General features: G+C 41.5%; 1 protein-coding gene across 1 annotated transcript in view; it reads right to left on the reverse strand.

Annotated features, from left to right (window-relative positions):
* Nucleotides 1-16929, reverse strand: part of cdh19 (cadherin 19, type 2) — a 50689-nt gene that overhangs the window by 24699 nt on the left and 9061 nt on the right. Inside the window, exons 3-4 of the mRNA XM_079863915.1 lie at nucleotides 16497-16791; nucleotides 7314-7433 (exon numbers count right to left, since the gene is read on the reverse strand). Of these exons, the coding sequence (XP_079720041.1) occupies nucleotides 7314-7433; nucleotides 16497-16791 (415 nt within the window). The remainder of the gene's footprint in view (nucleotides 1-7313; nucleotides 7434-16496; nucleotides 16792-16929) is intronic.

The following is a 16929-nucleotide window of genomic DNA, read 5'->3' on the forward strand; positions in this document are numbered from 1 at the left end:
TTGTTAAGTCCACGGTAATCTATGCAGGGTCTTAAACCACCATCCTTTTTACTCACGAAGAAGAACCCGGCGGCTGCAGGAGATGTGGATGGACGAATGAACCCTGAGTCTAAAGCCTCCTCAATGTATTCCTCCATAGCCTGATCCTCAATCCTGGACAATGGGTAAACTCTGCTTTTGGGAGGCATGGCATTGGGAAGCAAATCAATGGCGCAATCCCATGGACGATGTGGAGGAAGTTGTGTGGCCTTAGTCTTGCTGAAAACTTCAGACAAATCTTGATATTGATTGGGGATGGATACTTTTACCTGGGTTTCGGGACTCTCAATGCTTGTGGTGAGACATGGTTGTGGCTGAATTGAAAGGCAGTTCATCAAACAGAAGGGAGACCAGTGAGTTAACTCCCCTTGGAACCAGGAAATGGAAGGATCGTGGATGGTGAGCCAAGGAAATCCTAAGATGACTTCGTATTTGGGTGAGTCAACGACATACAAGGTGATGTTTTCTTGATGGAACAAACCGGTTTGAAGTTTCAAGGTTTTTGTTTGACATTGGATACCTTGATTGATGAGAGTGTCGTCGATAGCTTTGATTTGAATGGGTGGAATGCATGGTTGGGTAGGAATATTAAACTTCTGAATTATGTCCTTGTTGATGATATTCAGAGCTGCTCCAGAGTCAATCAGTGCTGTGAGATCAAGAGACAGAGTATCAGTTCTTATGGTGACAGGTAGTGTAAGCGACTTATTTTTAAGGACAGAGAAATTGTGAATATTTACCCCTGTTGAAGACTTGGCCTTGAGTGGGCAACCGATACTGCGATGGCCTGGTTCACCGCAGTAGAAGCACAGATGATTTTGTCGACGTCTTGCTCGTTCCTCTTCCGTCAATCGAGAAACGTTAAGTTGCATGGGTTCAACAGATGATTTTTCAACTGTGAGATGGCTGATAGGGGAATGATTATAAACTGTTCTGTTAGTACGTTGCTTGGGAGTCTGTCTCATGAGATTATCGATCTTGATGGTGAGATTAACAAGTTCTGAAAATGATAAATCCTCTCTACGACAGGCGAGTTCAGTTTGCAGATCAACATTGAGGCTGTTGTAAAAGGTAGCTTTAAGAGAGACATCATTCCATCCACTCTGAGCTGCCAGTGTGCGAAACTCAATAGCATAATCAGCTGCGGTGCGGTTACCTTGTTTTGCATTAATAAGTTGTGTTGAAATATCCCTGCCCCCTGCGGGATATTCAAAAACTTCTTGAAGTTGAAGTAAAAAATACTCAGTGGATCTCCTGAGTTGTGTATCGCTATCCCACACCGCTGAAGCCCAATCGAGGGCTTTTCCCGTAAGCAAAGTCATGAGAAATGCACATCTCTTCTTCTCAGATTCAAATCGATCTTGTTGGAACTCAAAATATAGCTTTACTTGTCGAATGAATCCCTTGCATTGTTCAGCAGAGCCATCAAACTTATTAGGAAGAGCAAAGCTTACCGTTGAAGGCGTGGGAGGAGGAAGAGATCGTACGTAGTGCGTCAGGTGTTCGTTGACTGATTGTAGCTTTGCAAGTTGTTCCTGATAATTCTTCAGAACCTCGCTTTGGTAAGCGAATGCGGCTTGTAAGTTGGAAACCTCCGCTGGATTCACGGTAGGCGAAGTATTCTGTAATGAGGACGCTGATGCAGCATTAGAATCCATATGCAGAAGTTTATTGCAAATAGCAAACAAACACGTGGAAACGGGCAGAGGGTCGATAACAGCAAAGCAGTCCGATCTTTCAACAATCCAAGGGATAATCCAAGAGACGTTAGTGAGAAACCAGGCAGAGAAGTCAAACCTTGAGATCAGTCCACACAAGCAAACAATCCAGAAAGGGAAATCCGTAGAATCAATGGTCAGAGAACGAGTCAGAATCATACACATGCAGACAATCAGAATATCAGGAAAACGCTTGGTAAGGCAGGGTTAACTGGCAATACTTCGCGATGAGAAAGCACATGGTCCCAGCTTAAGTAGTCCCAAACAGGAAGTGAATGTAGAAGCAGCAGAGGGAGCGCTCAGTCAGTACTCGGGTGATGGCTCCCTCTGCTGGCTTGGCATTACACTGGCATACACATAGAACATTATAAATGTCTATTATGCCAATCAGTTAAATGATTGTTAGGTTGCATAAACTAGGTCAGTCGGAACCAGGAACACTTCCTAAAACACCAGATGTACTCATTACATCATAAGAAGAATGGCATCAAGACTAAAAATTAGTCTCTCTGTTTATCCCGAGGTTTACTGTAGTCAGCCAGATCATGCCTGAATCAAAATCATACACTGTTCATTTGTTGGCAAGAGGAGAACTGTCCCCTCGACTGAGCCTGGTTTCTCCCAAGGTTTTTTCTCCATTCTGTCACCTGATGGAGTTTTGGTTCCTTACCACCGTCGCCTTTGTCACCTTTGGCTTTTGGCTTGCTTAGTTGGGGACACTTTATTCTTTATTCTTTATTTTCAAGGATAGCCCCTTGAGATGAACCATCTCATTTTCGAGGGGGTCCTTCAACAGTACAAAGAAACCAACATCATAATAGAAAATCATAATTAAAGTAAATACAACAAAGGACTATAACAAACATTTAGATACATTGACATTCACATTCATACACATGCACACTCTAACAGTGCTCCCACAAACCTAGTCCCTTCCCTTTTGGCCCATACCATAATCAAAGACAATCGGTGAACCATCTGTGAAAATGCAAATACAAAATCAAGGTGTAAATATGCTTACACACATCGATATACCCATAGAGATACATAAATGCAAACATGTACAATAAACAGCATAAATAAATAAATAAATAAAATAAAAAGAGGGAAGGATCAGAAACAAGAACACAATGCTTGAAAATAAGTAAGAAGAGATGACTTGAAAACATAAAAAGAGGTTATAGATCTGAGCGAGCAGGAAAGATTGTTCCAGTCTGATGGAGCTTTAAATTTAAATGCACAACAACCTATTTCTTTGCTGATTCTGGGTGTATGAAAGAAGAGCTGATCCGTATGCCTTAAGTTGTACTGTGCCTTAAGTTGAATCTGAGGTGTTCCCATATATAGCATTAGAATAATCAAGTATTGGAAGTATCAAATGAGTAATAATTATTTTCCGAACTTGTTGTGAGAAGCAATCAGCAGAGCGATAAAGTGACTTCAATTGACCATATATTTTCTTGCAGATTGAGTTAATATGAGGTTTTAAGGAGAGCTGGGTATCAAGACTTTTGTTAAAGCTGTTCCATCAAGAAAACTAATAAACCAGTTTTTAGATAAGGCTAAGAATTAGGTCGAGTGCAAAACAACATACTGTAAGATTTTTTCCTGTTCAAGAGGAGTTTATTAGAAGAAAACCATTTTTGAACTAAGTTTAAATTAAGTCCGTTTGTAGAGAGTGTTGGATTTGTGAAATATGAGTGTTGGATTTGTGAAATATATGCCTCTACCTACGTTTGCAAAGAGAAGAACATTTTAATTTGATTCACAATGAAACGTTACAATTAGTTTACATGCAATGAGTAGCCTAGTTTTGGTTGTTGTTGGTGGCGTTATTGCATCCCTAGTTATGCCTACAATGCAGAATTGTTCCCTCGCGATTGGAAGCTCCTGTAGCTGCCGCATACGCATTTCAAAACATTGCAGCGTGAAATGCCACAAAAAGCGGTTTGTGAAGGTCTTAGTGAGTTAGGAGTCCTCTCGACTTCTTTTAAGCTGTCCCAGGCTTAGGTGCTACTTTTAGGGCTAAAATGCTTCGTGAATTAGTCTTAGTCAAAAAAATTAGGAGTCCTAAAGTTACGAGTGACACGCCCATTATTTTTAGGAGTTGCTCCTAAATTCGTCAGTTAGGAGCTACTTTGTGAAGCTACTACCTTAAAATTCTTTGTGAATACGGCCCCAGGTATATTACTGCTGGAATAGTTATGTAGTATAATTAAGACAGCATGAAATCATCAGATGACATAACTACAAGTAATAATGGTAATGATAAAAAATAAAATAGCATTTACAAAGTATTAATTGCCTATATCAAACTTATAGGTATCTATCCTTTCCCATTTAGGTGACCTAAACTAACCCATCTTTTAGCATTACGCCATTTTACGGCATTTGCGTCATATTATATGGCAGACAGTAGTAAAGCAGCACCAACCCTTACTGCTCCCAGCACTGATTTGTAAATAAGAAAAGTACAAAAAGTAAGGCAGCAGCCCCTCAAGTAGCACTTATGCCAGTGACAACAATACAAATAATAAATAATAAGTTCAATGCTGGTCCGACAAGGAAATTGTTACAAAAAGGAAGAAGAACTAAAGAGTTGAAAGAGTTCATCAGCAAGCTGAATATGGCACTAGCGTTCGATCACTAACTTTAAGGCTGTCATGTCATGAATTGTGTCTTACCAGCATAGTCAACTCTCAATGTGCAAGGATAGATCAATGTGTATTTAATGTCCCGATCACAGAGCTTTTACTTAACCGCATCAAACCCTCTGCATCTCTGGACCAGACCAGCGGAGAAGTCCGGGTAAATGAAGACACGAGCTCCTTTGTACTGTAGGCACTCCTTATTCTCCCTGGATAGTTTCATTACTTTTATCTTATCCTGGAAATAGTGGAAGTTTACCAGGATCGGCCTGGGACCCTTGGTTCTGGAGTTGTCCTGGATACGATGACAGCGCTCGATCACCGGAGGAGTGGAGAAATTCACTTCACCTAGGAGCTGTGGAATCAAATGTCTCATGAAGCCAAGGATATCTCTAGCCTCGGCCCTCTCTGGGATGCCAGTGAATCATAGATTGGAGCTTCTGCTTCGGTTCTCAGCGTCCTCTGCCCATGATTTCATGTCAGTGTTTTCCTCTTCAAGCACTTTTACAAGTTTGACCTGTTATATCATCCTCGTTTGAGCTGACTCTCTGCTCAAGCTCGATAACCTGCTCTCCAAACATTTAAAGAGATCCATCTATTTTGGTCAGATTGGCTCCAAGTGAGTCAATTTTAGCGTCCATGTGTGAAATCATATCACGCTTCATTTGCAGCATCATGTCCAAATACTCTGTAGAGTAATTGTCTCGTCACCCATTGAGAGGCCAGCCTCTTTCCACTCACACAAAGAGAAGGATGTGGTCCAATAACGAGTTGGTTTAGAGCTGAAGATTGGTTTAGTTTGCCTTTCTTGATAAACCACTAGTAGACCATTTGCACAAAAAAGTTTTAGAGTGGAAAAATATGTCACAATGACCTCAGTAAGCAAAACGTTGGGCCAGCAGACTGCAGCTTGCAGCACACACTCACACCACGGCAGCCATCTTGTAAGTTACTGACACACACTTAATTTTCAACAATATTACTGTTCTGCCTGCATTGACACTATTATATGAGAACTGAACTGACATCAATGTTTTCTCCAGAGTGGCTGTATAGATAAATGAACTAAATTAATAACATTTTTACAGCAAAAATGAACCATCACTGAACTTACTTAAAGGTGCATTGCGCAAGTCTCTGAGTTTTTGCAGAACTATGCCCCCTCTGGCGACAAGCGAAACTGCAACACTGCAACTGAACGCGCATGACGTCACGCCCAGTCTCAAATTCCGACCCGAATCCCTCTTATTTATTTTACTGTACAGGATTATAGAGGCAATCGCAGTGATCAGAGAAGGGCTCATTCAGCCCATCAGGCAATTGTTTAAGCATGTATGGGTTAGAAAAACGGGTATTTTTAACATGAAATGTTGCGCAATGCACCTTTAAGCTGGACTATGACATTATTTTCTTCTACAGTTTCTTCAACTGTATTGCATTATTTTCCTGTTATCGCTGTAAAGCTACTTTGAAACAATATGTGTTGTAAAAAAGCACTATATAAATAAAGGTGACTTGACTTGACTATTGATATTGCTATATATCGTTACCGTGAATTATTTTGTCCACGATAACCATGGTGTGAAAAATCTGATATTCTGACAGCCCTAGTGTTTATGTATGTATTGTTTGGTATTGACATGCCTGAGTGTTCTCCTGTGTTATTCTACATGTTCATTAAAGTCTTTTATATTTCTGCGTCACATATTTAGGAATTACAACTACATTCTGTTACAATTTATTTCTTGTTCATGGGCTAGAAAATAAGACACTGCATCAGCACAATAGTTATTTGTTATATTTCATAAATTAACCACAACCCTTTAGCAAGCGAACTAGACCCCTAAGATTGTGCCAGGCTCCAGTGTTGTCTTTTCATTCATCAAAGATCTCTCTTTTTCATGAATACAACTTCCAGCAAGGACTAACTGGAGCCTCAAAAAATTAAATCAGGCCACGATTTCAAATTAAATGTATCAAACTCAATGTTATAATTATCATCTGCCCAGCCTACACTGGACAGACCTCCTTTAAAGAAACCCGAACAGCAGAGACAAAAAAGAAATAAATAACTTTTTGTCAAAAATGCACAATGCTTTTGTTTGGAGAAAAAGGGGCATTGCACACCAACACCAAAAGCTCTTCCCAACTGTGAAGCTTTGTGGAAGCAATGCTACCTCAGGGCCTGGACATTTTGCATTGAATTTCATTGAAGGAAATTAATTTTAAAGGACAATTCCAGAACAGCATTTTATGACTTTAAGCTTTAGAGAGGTTGTGTGATGCAACAAAACAATAGCCCAAAGCAAACAAGTAAAGAACACAAGTAAATCTGTGATAGATAACTATTCATAAAAAAAATATTCATAAACTGAAACCGATTTGTGGAGAGGAATGGTACATAATTAGTACATAATTGGTCAGAAGTCCTATAGGCAGCTAGAGGAAAGAGGCTCTGTTGTTAAAGGAGGTTATTAGAAGGTTCACTTACTTCCTCGACCCTGCACTGTGACTGATTGCTCAGTGTATTCAATAAAAATGTGAAAAAGTAAGGGCAGGACCAGAGACGCAAGAAACTGACAGAGAAGCACAAGGGGGAAAAAACAAAGAACATAAACAATTGTGCCATGACCCTGCCACAAAAGATAAAAAGCCAAACGACCAGCCCAAAGTGTCATGACTTTGAAACGGGTATCCTAGCAGAGTAACCACAGGTGTAGTTTATAAAATGGACATGTTTCACAATACTTCATTGTGACACAGTATCTTCATTTTAATCACTGTACTTACAATTTTGTCTTTATTTTACATAAATGCCATTTAACCCTAACCCTAATGCAGTGAGATTCAGATCATTTTAAACATGGCTGTTTAAAGCACAAAGATTATTGCTGAGCAAGATCTGCACCTGTTTTGGGTTCCACTGAGAAGTAGGGCTCCCCCTGCAGGATTGAATAGATGAGTTTAGCATTGTTCCCAAACAAAGGGTCATCTGCATCTGTGGCTGTCACCTGGATGACTGTGGTCCCTGTAGAGAAGAGAGAAGGGTGAATGAGTGAATAGTGGTTCATTCACACATATTCATTGTGCTACTCCCATTGAATCTGCCATTGCGTGTCTGTCTCTCATTTAAAAAAGTCCTTTAATGAGTTTAATGAGTGTCTATATGATGTAATTGTTCCTAGTTGTCTTCTGTCCTGTCTCTTCTTTGCTAAATGTGTGTATTTATTCTTACTGTCTGTTGTTAAAATATGTTGCCTACATCTGTTGGCTCATATTAACCCCCATGATGCCATCTCTCTCTCAGTGAAGTCCATTTTGAAACGCAACAGAAAATGAACTGTAACTCAGCGAATACTTGCCACACAGACATGAGAGATACATTCACTTGCTAATCGTCCACGTGAAGGAACACGAACCTGTAAACGCCCTCATTACCTCAAAACAAACCAAACTTGATCTTTCCTCTGCTTTTCATCAAGTTTAAAAGACACACTGCGAGTTTACCTTGGATTTACCTCAGAAGAAGAAGAACGTAAGAAAGATTTTTAGAGTAGGACATTTATTCTCACTTATATTAGCGTGTTATTGTTGCATAAACTTCACATTGTACTAGTTGACCTATTGCTAGATTAAAATGTATGAAATCAATGGAAACATGTTAAAATATGAAATTTTGACAAGCAGGCAACCTTTCAATGCTAAATAAATGTACATGTAGGCTACAACACGAGGATGTTTTTATGCTCTGTAATATAAAATACAGCATGATATAAAAGTAGGCTAGTATGAGTGTTTAACACTACCATGATGAATATTACAGTGTTTAGACCAGTATTTATTGTTAAATACTGTGTTCATGGATATCTGCTCAAACTTAGATGTTTATAATGTGCTAACAATAATGTTTCATAGTGAGGAGCGGCTCGATTGATTCAGTAAATGGTCTCTGCAAGCGCTGTGAGTTTGGGTCACTTGCGGTCACAAAACAACAAGATCAAAAAAGCAAATTATGCTACATGTTTTTACTCCAATATCATTTCATTTCAAATATGAAAACATTTGAAGCAACATATGATAATCCATATATTTTTCTCTAGTGTAGTGTACTGAAGTGTTCTTTTTTAATAATGTATAGTTATAGGTCACCTGCATTTCTCCCCCACAAAACCAAAAGTTTTTTTGTAAACTGAAAATTATTAGTATTGTTATTAATATTTTATAGCGCCCTACAAGTATATGCCTACAAGACACAACAAACCTGGTGTTCTTTATATATATTTTTGTGAATTTTAAATGCAATTTATTTTTAAACAGGTATGTGGAACAGGAACTGTTTCATGAATGGCTTGAAATGTGTATGACTGTTCAAGTCTCTCTGTTGAAATCAGTGTGCTCAACATTGTGACTTTTTGTCCTTCATTACTTATCTTTGGATTATGTTGTGTTGTAAATAAATCCAAACAATCAAAAAGCCATTCTTTTAATCTCTCCACATTCTTTGCTCACATATTATTGTAGCAGAGTTAGTGCTTAATACGTGCAATCAGACTTTAGCCATGAAAATATTTCAAGTAACAGAAATAAGCACAAATGTAAGAACATCTCCAGGGCCCAGAGGGTTAAAAGCGTATTTTAGTTTGAAACAGGCTAAGGGTGCTATTTGCCCCTGAAAAATACGTGTGATGACATTGTCTATCGACAGACTGTTATGATTATGCTCTGTTATGTTCTGTTTTAGTTTCGTTTTTACTCAGTTTGCTTCGTTCCTGTCTTCCTTAGTTCCCCTTCAGGGACTACCGCTGCGTGTAATCGCAGTGGGAACGCCTCCAGCGTCTGAAGCATGAATGAAATCAGTCCAATGGCGAGACGGAACGTAGTAGGCGGGTGACGTCATCGACCAGGAAACTATAAAGCACCCCTGAATACACAAGCGAAACAGCTTCTGTTACTTCAGCAGCGCTCTGTGTGAATCTATGTCCCTGGTGTTTTTTTTTGTCTGTCTTAGAATTTTCTAGGCAAGAGTTTTCAACCATATATATATATATATATATATATATATAAAAAATAAAAAAACTTTATAATGGCGAGCGAACAGCATTTCAATAGGGTGTTCATCCCTACCTATCTACAAATCACGGGTGGGGATACACATATTGTGTGCTGTTCGTTTGGGAGCGCAGCACGCTCAATCAGCCCTCGAGGGGACTGATAAGCATTGTTGTGAGAACGCTGTGCTCCCGCCGGTCGCTCTTTGAGGAGGGCGCCTCAGCTCGCATTCCTCGCGGCTCGCGTTCCGCTTCTGCCGAGGCAGAGCGGCAGCTCGCAAATGGATCTGGCAGAGGGGTTTTAGAGACGGGCTTCGCCTTTTCTCTGCTTTCACCTGCCAGGTCCAGTGTCTCATCTCGGGGGGGAAGCACGCTTTGCGGTTACTTCCACCCCGAATGAGGCATCGGTACTGCAATTATCCAGTTCTGAGGAGCTGAATGTTGCAGTTATCGAAATAGACTCGCCACTTCAATGTGTAGAAAAACACACGCACAATAATGAAGTTTTAGAAAACAAACTGTTGAGTCTTATAAAGCAGATCTCGCGCTTGCTGAGGCAGCGCGTAGATGGCAGCATAAAGAATCAACGGCTTGGATCTCGCGTTGTCGAGGCAACGCGTAGATCCGCAATTTATTTATAATGTGGAGGAAACTGAGCTCAAGGAGTTTCCCTTTCTCTCTTATTCCTATTATCACAATTAAAATGTGTGTTTTCAAGCTATGATTCTTTCTGTATTCAAATATGTATATTCAGCCTGTAATTCAGACTATGAAATACTTTGTTACTGGCTGTATTTAAATTTGAGAATTTAAAAAAAAGCTGTATAAAATACTATGCATTTTCTAAAATCCATGTTTATGGTAAGGGCACGCGCCAGTGCTTCGTGCCCTTTCTAAAATCTATGTTTATGGTTTTATTTAATTTTGAGAAATTAAATGAAATATCTTTCTGGCCTTTTAACTGCATAAAATACTATGCAGTTTCTAAAATCCATGCTTATGGTAAGGGCACGCACCGAGTGCTTCGTGCCCTTTCTAATATCAGTACTTATGATAAAACGGATCTGAGGACTGTTATTATCTCTAAGTAGGCCAAGGAGCCCTGACACTAGTAGTGTAGGGCTTCTGAGGGTACACCCCTTCTTGGGGAAGATGGTTTCCACCTTATTATATGGTGCCCGTCTCCCCTCGGTGCCCTCAGGGGGGCCGTTCTGCCAACCCCGCCTTCATGCCGGGGCGCAGAAGGTCCCAGCGAGTTTTTCCCCGAGGGTTGCTCGCTCCCTCCGGGGAGGAGTCTACAGCAGTTAGACCAGTTGTTCCCTGCCGGTGCGCCGTTACAGGGCACTGTGTCTGCAGCTCGACATATTCCAGAGGCCAGCCTCGAGAGGCTGGCACCCTAGTAGATTTTCTAGTGGAGTGGAAAAATCTTCCCAATGTGTCTCCGTGGGTCCTGCATACAATCGAAAGAGGGAGCAGGCTCTGGTGATGGAACAGGAGGTCATGACTCTTCTGCAAAAAGGAGCTATAGAACGGGTTCCTCCTCCCAGCAGGGAGTCAGGTTATTACAGCCGGTACTTCATTGTTCCAAAGAAAGACGGGGGTTGCGTCCGATTTTAGATCTGCGTCTTTTAAATCACACTGTAGGGAAGCTCAAGTTCAAGATGCTCACTCTCAAACAGATCGTGTCACAAATCAAGTCCGAGGACTGGTTCGTCACGATAGATCTGAAGGACGCCTACTCCCATGTGTCTATTCTTCCTCAACACAGGAAGTTCCTGAGGTTCGCTTTTGGGGGCGAAGCGTACCAATATCGGGTTCTTCCGTTCGGCCTAGCATTGTCACCCCAAATGTTCACGAAGTGTATAGATGCAGCTATAGCCCCTCTAAGGCTGCAGGGCATCCGCATTCTGAATTATATCGACGATTGGTTAATTCTAGCTCAGTCGGAACAACAGGCGGTTCGGCATCGAGATGTCGTTCTTGCTCACATCAAGAGATGGGGTTGAGGCTCAACGCCAAGAAGAGTGTGCTTTCTCCATTACAGAGAACCACTTTTCTCGGTGTAGTGTGGGATTCGACGACGATGCAGGCACAATTGTCACCTGCTCGTATATTGCTTCGATTCTCGCCGCAGTAGATCAGGTCAAGCTAGGCCAGTCATCCACTGTGAAACAGTTCTAGAAACTGTTAGGTCTCATGGCAGCTGCGTCCAACATTATTCCTTTTGGCCTCTTGCACATGAGACCGCTACAGTGGTGGCTCAGAACCAAGGGATTCTCCCCGAGGGGAAATCCACTCCGCACGATCATGAGTTCGAGACTGTGTCATCGCGCCCTGATCATGTGGAAAGATCCTTGGTTTCTGTCCCAAGGTCCTGTGTTGGGAGCTCCTTGTCGTTGCATAATGCTAACGACGGATGCCTCTCTCACGGGTTGGGGGGCGATCATGAGTGGTCGCCCAGCTCAGGGTCTGTGGCAGGACCATCATCTCTCGTGGCACATAAACTGTCTAGAAATGTTAACGGTGTTTCAGGCCTTGAAACACTTCCTCCCAGACCTGAGGGGCCTCCATGTGCTTGTCCGCTCAGACAACACATCGGTGGTCTCTTACATAAAACATCAGGGGGGTCTGCGGTCGCGCCCATTATACAAGCTAGCTCGTCAGATCCTTCTATGGTCCCAGGGGAAACTTCTGTCTTTGAGAGCGAGTTATCTCCCGGGGTATCTGAATCGGGGGGTAGACATCCTGTCGAGGCAGGGGCCGAGGCCCGGGGAATGGAGACTTCACCCCTTTGGGAACATTTCGGTCGTGCCGAGGTAGACCTATTCGCTTCCCGAGAGACATCACACTGTCCTCTGTGGTTCGCTCTCAGCCATCCAGCCCCGCTGGGGTTGGACGCTATGGTACAGGCGTGGCCGAGGTTACGCCTGTATGCTTTTCCCCCGATCGCTCTGCTCCCAGGAGTTCTGGAAAGGGTTCGCCGGGACGGAGTCAGCCTACTCCTGATAGCCCCGTTCTGGCCGGCCCGAGTATGGTTTTCGGACCTTGTGTCCCTCCTAGACGGCTCTCCCCTGGAGATTCCGATCAGGAGGGACCTATTATCTCAGGCGTGTGGGGTCGATCCTTCACCCCCGCCCAGAGCTATGGAGGCTATGGGCTTGGCCTCTGAGGGGGCTCAGCTCATAGAATCCGGTCTCTCGACTGAGGTCGTTGAGACCATTCTCCAATCCAGAGCTCCCGCTACGAGGAAGTTATATGCCGCGAGGTGGAAACTTTTCACCTCTTGGTGTGGAGAGCGCCAACAGGACCCAGTTAACTGCCCGGTTGGTACAGTGCTGGAGTTCCTGCAGGCCCGTCTCTCCACAGGGTTATCCCACTCCACACTGAAGGTGTACATGGCGGCCCTGGCTGCTTACCACGCCCCTTTGAGTGGAGTTTCTCTTGGGAGACACCCACTTATATCTCGCTTCCTTCGTGGCACTTTGAGGCTGAGGCCAGCAGTACGCACAAGGGTGCCATCATGGGACTTGGCCACTGTTCTAGAGGGTCTCTCCTTGGCTCCCTTCGAGCCCCTTGAAGAGGTTTCCGAGAAGTTCCTTACTCTCAAAACTATTTTTCTGCTTGCTATTTCGTTTCTCAAGAGGATTGGAGACATTCAAGCACTCTCGGTTGCTCCCTCGTGCCTGGAATTCTCACCTGGCATGGCTAAGGCCTTCCTCTACCCTAGGCCAGGTTATGTTCCAAAGGTTCCAACTACTGTAGTTAGACCTGTCATACTGCAGGCTTTTTGTCCTCCTACGTTTCTGACGTCGGACCAGGAGAAACTTAATTTGCTCTGAAAAAAATCCAGAAAAAAACACATTCTATAAAGGTTATAAATTGATTAGCATTTGATCGAGGGAAATAAGTATTTGATCCCCAACCAACCAGCAAGAATTCTGCCTCCCACAGATTGCTTATGTGCTCATGTGAAACACAGATTAGTCCTGTCACTTTAAGAAAGTATTCCTAATGTCAGCACATTATATGTATAAAATACTTCCATTGCATCTTCCATTCCATCCTCTCCACCACCATGGGCAATACCAAATAGCTGTTGAAGGACATCAGGGACAAGACTGTAGACCTATGATCCAAAGAACACCATCCCTACAGTCAAGCATGAGCTGGAAACATCATGCTTTTGGGCTGTTTCTCTACCATAAAATCTTTGATGAGAACCTCAGCCAGAAAACTGGAGATGGGTCGTGGATGGGTCTTCCAGCATGACAATGACAAAAAACATACTGCCAAGGCAACAAATGAGTGGCTCAAGAAGAAGCACATTAAGGTCTTGGAGTGGCCTAGCCAGTCTCCAGACCTTAATCTTATAGAAAATCTGTGGAGGGAGCTGAAACTTCTAGTTGCAAAGCGACAGCCAAGAAACCTTAAGGATTTAGAGAGGATCTGTAAAGAGGAATGGACCAAAATCCCTCCTGAGATGTGTGCAAACCTGGTGACCAACTACAAGAAACGTCTTTCCTCTGTGCTTGCCAACAAAGGTTTCGCTATTATGTTTTGCTAGGGGATCAAATAATTATTTCACTCACTGAAATGTGAATCAATTTATAACTTATGTATAATGTGGTTTTTTTTTTTTCTGGATTATTTGGTTGATATTCAGTTTCTATCCGTTTAAAATAAACCTACCATAAAAATGATTGACTCTTCATTTCTCTGTAAGTTGGCAAACTTACAAAATCAGACGTGGGTAATATGGTTTATCCATTTTGCAACACGAACTGGAGGTAAGCAACAGTAATTTGCAGCTAGTTTGATAGCTACATAACTTAAATATATCCCTCTTTTCCTTCCTTGCTGCATTAAAGATGAAATGGTTTAACTTCTTTTTTCGCGCAGGCACAGTGAGGGAAAAAAACACTGAGTTTAGGTCAATCGGTTCGTAGCTCTGCTTCAACTGTGCGATACCTCACGAGGGGCGATCAAAATTTCTGACATGCCAGAAATTCATCCAACCAGCCGATTGTTTCCCTCTGTACACTGCACGACAAATGGTGCATGACAAAGCTGAAAAAGACTCAAAAAAGAGTCGGACGAGTCTGAATTCGGCTCAGAATCTGACAAAAATCGCACAGTGTACGCCCAGACTTAGTTGGGGCAACTTAATATTCAACAATATTATTGATCTGACTGTACAGCATCAGTATATATGAGAACTGAACTGAGCTGGACAATGACATCTTTTTTTTTTTTTTTTTTTTTGCAGAACTGCTTTTAATTAACTAATTTAATAATTGATGATCTTTAAAACAGAACTGAATCCACACTGAACTGACTTTAGCCGAACAAAAGCCGAAATGCATCATTTTCCTGTTATCACTTCAAAGCTGCTTTGAAACCTTCTGTAATGTATAAAGCACTATATAAATAAAGGTAACTTGACTTGACTAATGCATCAGTGGGCGATGATAAAGAACGTGAAACGAAAGAGACGATGAGGAAGTAGGTGCTGATCTGTGTCTTTGCTGATGTATTTATCTCTATTAGGTAATAAAAACCCAGAAGTAGAACAACCCCAGTATTGAACCCCACTAAACACCTTCTGGATCACAGAAACATTAAGCACAGACTGATCTCACTGATGCTCTAATTTCTGAATGGGAGCAAATCCCTGCATCTACAGTATTTTTCAACATCAAGTGGAAGGATTTCCCTGTAAGTTGTTATTGTAGCAAATGGAGAGATTGATGTTTTTTGTTTGTTTTTGTTTTTTGCCATGATTTTGACAAGAGCAGTATTGATGTTGGGTGTTGGGGCCCACTGTTACAATTCATCTAAAATGAATTGTAAAATATAAAAAAATACTGAATAACGGTTCAGGTCTGGGCTTTGTAAGGGTCGGTCAATTTCTTCAAGTCAACTGAACTCAAGCCTTTATTTCTATAGTGCTTTATACAATACAGATTGTTTACAGCTTTACAGTGATAAACGGGAAAATAATGATCAATTATGCAAATCTAATTCAACAATGCTGTAAAGCAGCTCTAAAAGACAACAGTGTTGTTGTTCAGCTGAAATCGGTTTAGTGTTGATTCAGTTCAGTTCAATAACTGTGTAAAGTTAATCAAATATGAAATTGTGGCGAGCAGGACGAGGCCGAGGGCCATGAGAGAGTGACAAAAGGCCGGTGGCGTGATTACTGATGAGCGACACCAGCGCGACGCACCGGTCTTGTGCCGCTCTCTCACAGCTTAATTGATATTCAACACCAGACTCAGTAAACCATTTATGGAGCTATTCTTTCTGAATAGGGGTATTGTCATTTTGGAACAGAAAGGACTCTCCCCAAATTGCTGTAACAGCTTTGCAAAAACAAGATTTTCTAGGATGTCATTGTGTGATCCTATTCATAGAGCAAATGTCAACCAAGCTTTCTGGGAATATTTGGTTTCTCTAAAACATTTAATGTAGTAGCTTAATAATTTTGTTGTCTCTCTTTCACTATCAAACTGTGCTTCTTCATTAATGAATAACTACACAGGAACAAATGAGTAATGCATTATTAACACTCTAGTAACTACTATTAACTAACAATAAACTCTGATTAACTGATTAGTAAGAGTGCTCAGTTCAATGAGGCAGTTCACCGGAAGGAATTACTTTCCAATACCTTACAAAAAAAACCTCCAAAACTTACAATGCCTTCAGTCAACATTAAGGAGTTATTATGGTTTTCACTTTAGAATACTGATCCAAATAATTAGTAGTTCCTTCTGAAGGATGTGATAATAATTAAGTCATTACTATCCAATACTTCACAAAAGGGCCTCGGTTTAACATCTCATCCGAAGGATGGGTATTGTTACTCATTTGTTCCTGTGTAGTTATTCATTAATTGTATTCTAAAGTGTCACCTCAAACTGTGTATGAACATAAACTTTTTTTTTTAGCACTGATAAGTAAATTATTAACTTAGACCATGCATAATCTTTTATGTTTTCTTTATTTGTCATGAACATATGAAACACAGTGGGTCAACGCACCTGTGGGACACATCTCTGGGATGCTGGATATGTAAGGCTCATTGATAAATTCTGGAGCATTGTCATTGATGTCCTGGACTTTAATGATAAACTCAGATTCAGGTTCAACAGGCTGTTTGGATCTGCGGTTGATGGCCTGGGCTTGCAGTATGTAGAAGGGCTTCAGCTCGCGATCCAGACTCTGTAATGAGTGAAGGTCACCTGTGTACTCATCAATGATGAATATCTCACCAGCTCCTTCACCTGATAGGATGTACTTGATAGTAAAGTTGCCTGTGTCGTAATCTGATTTCAGCTGAAGGAAAATAAACAGGATGTAAAAGAGATTTTGCAAGACATATCAACTATATATCAATATCTAATTATAATTAAGAAGTGCCAGGATTGTCACTTGTGCCCCTTAAAAAAAAGACACTATTGAGACTTCACATTG

This window comes from Squalius cephalus (genome assembly GCF_949319135.1).
Source record: "Squalius cephalus genome assembly, chromosome: 25".
Lineage (NCBI taxonomy): Eukaryota > Metazoa > Chordata > Actinopteri > Cypriniformes > Leuciscidae > Squalius > Squalius cephalus.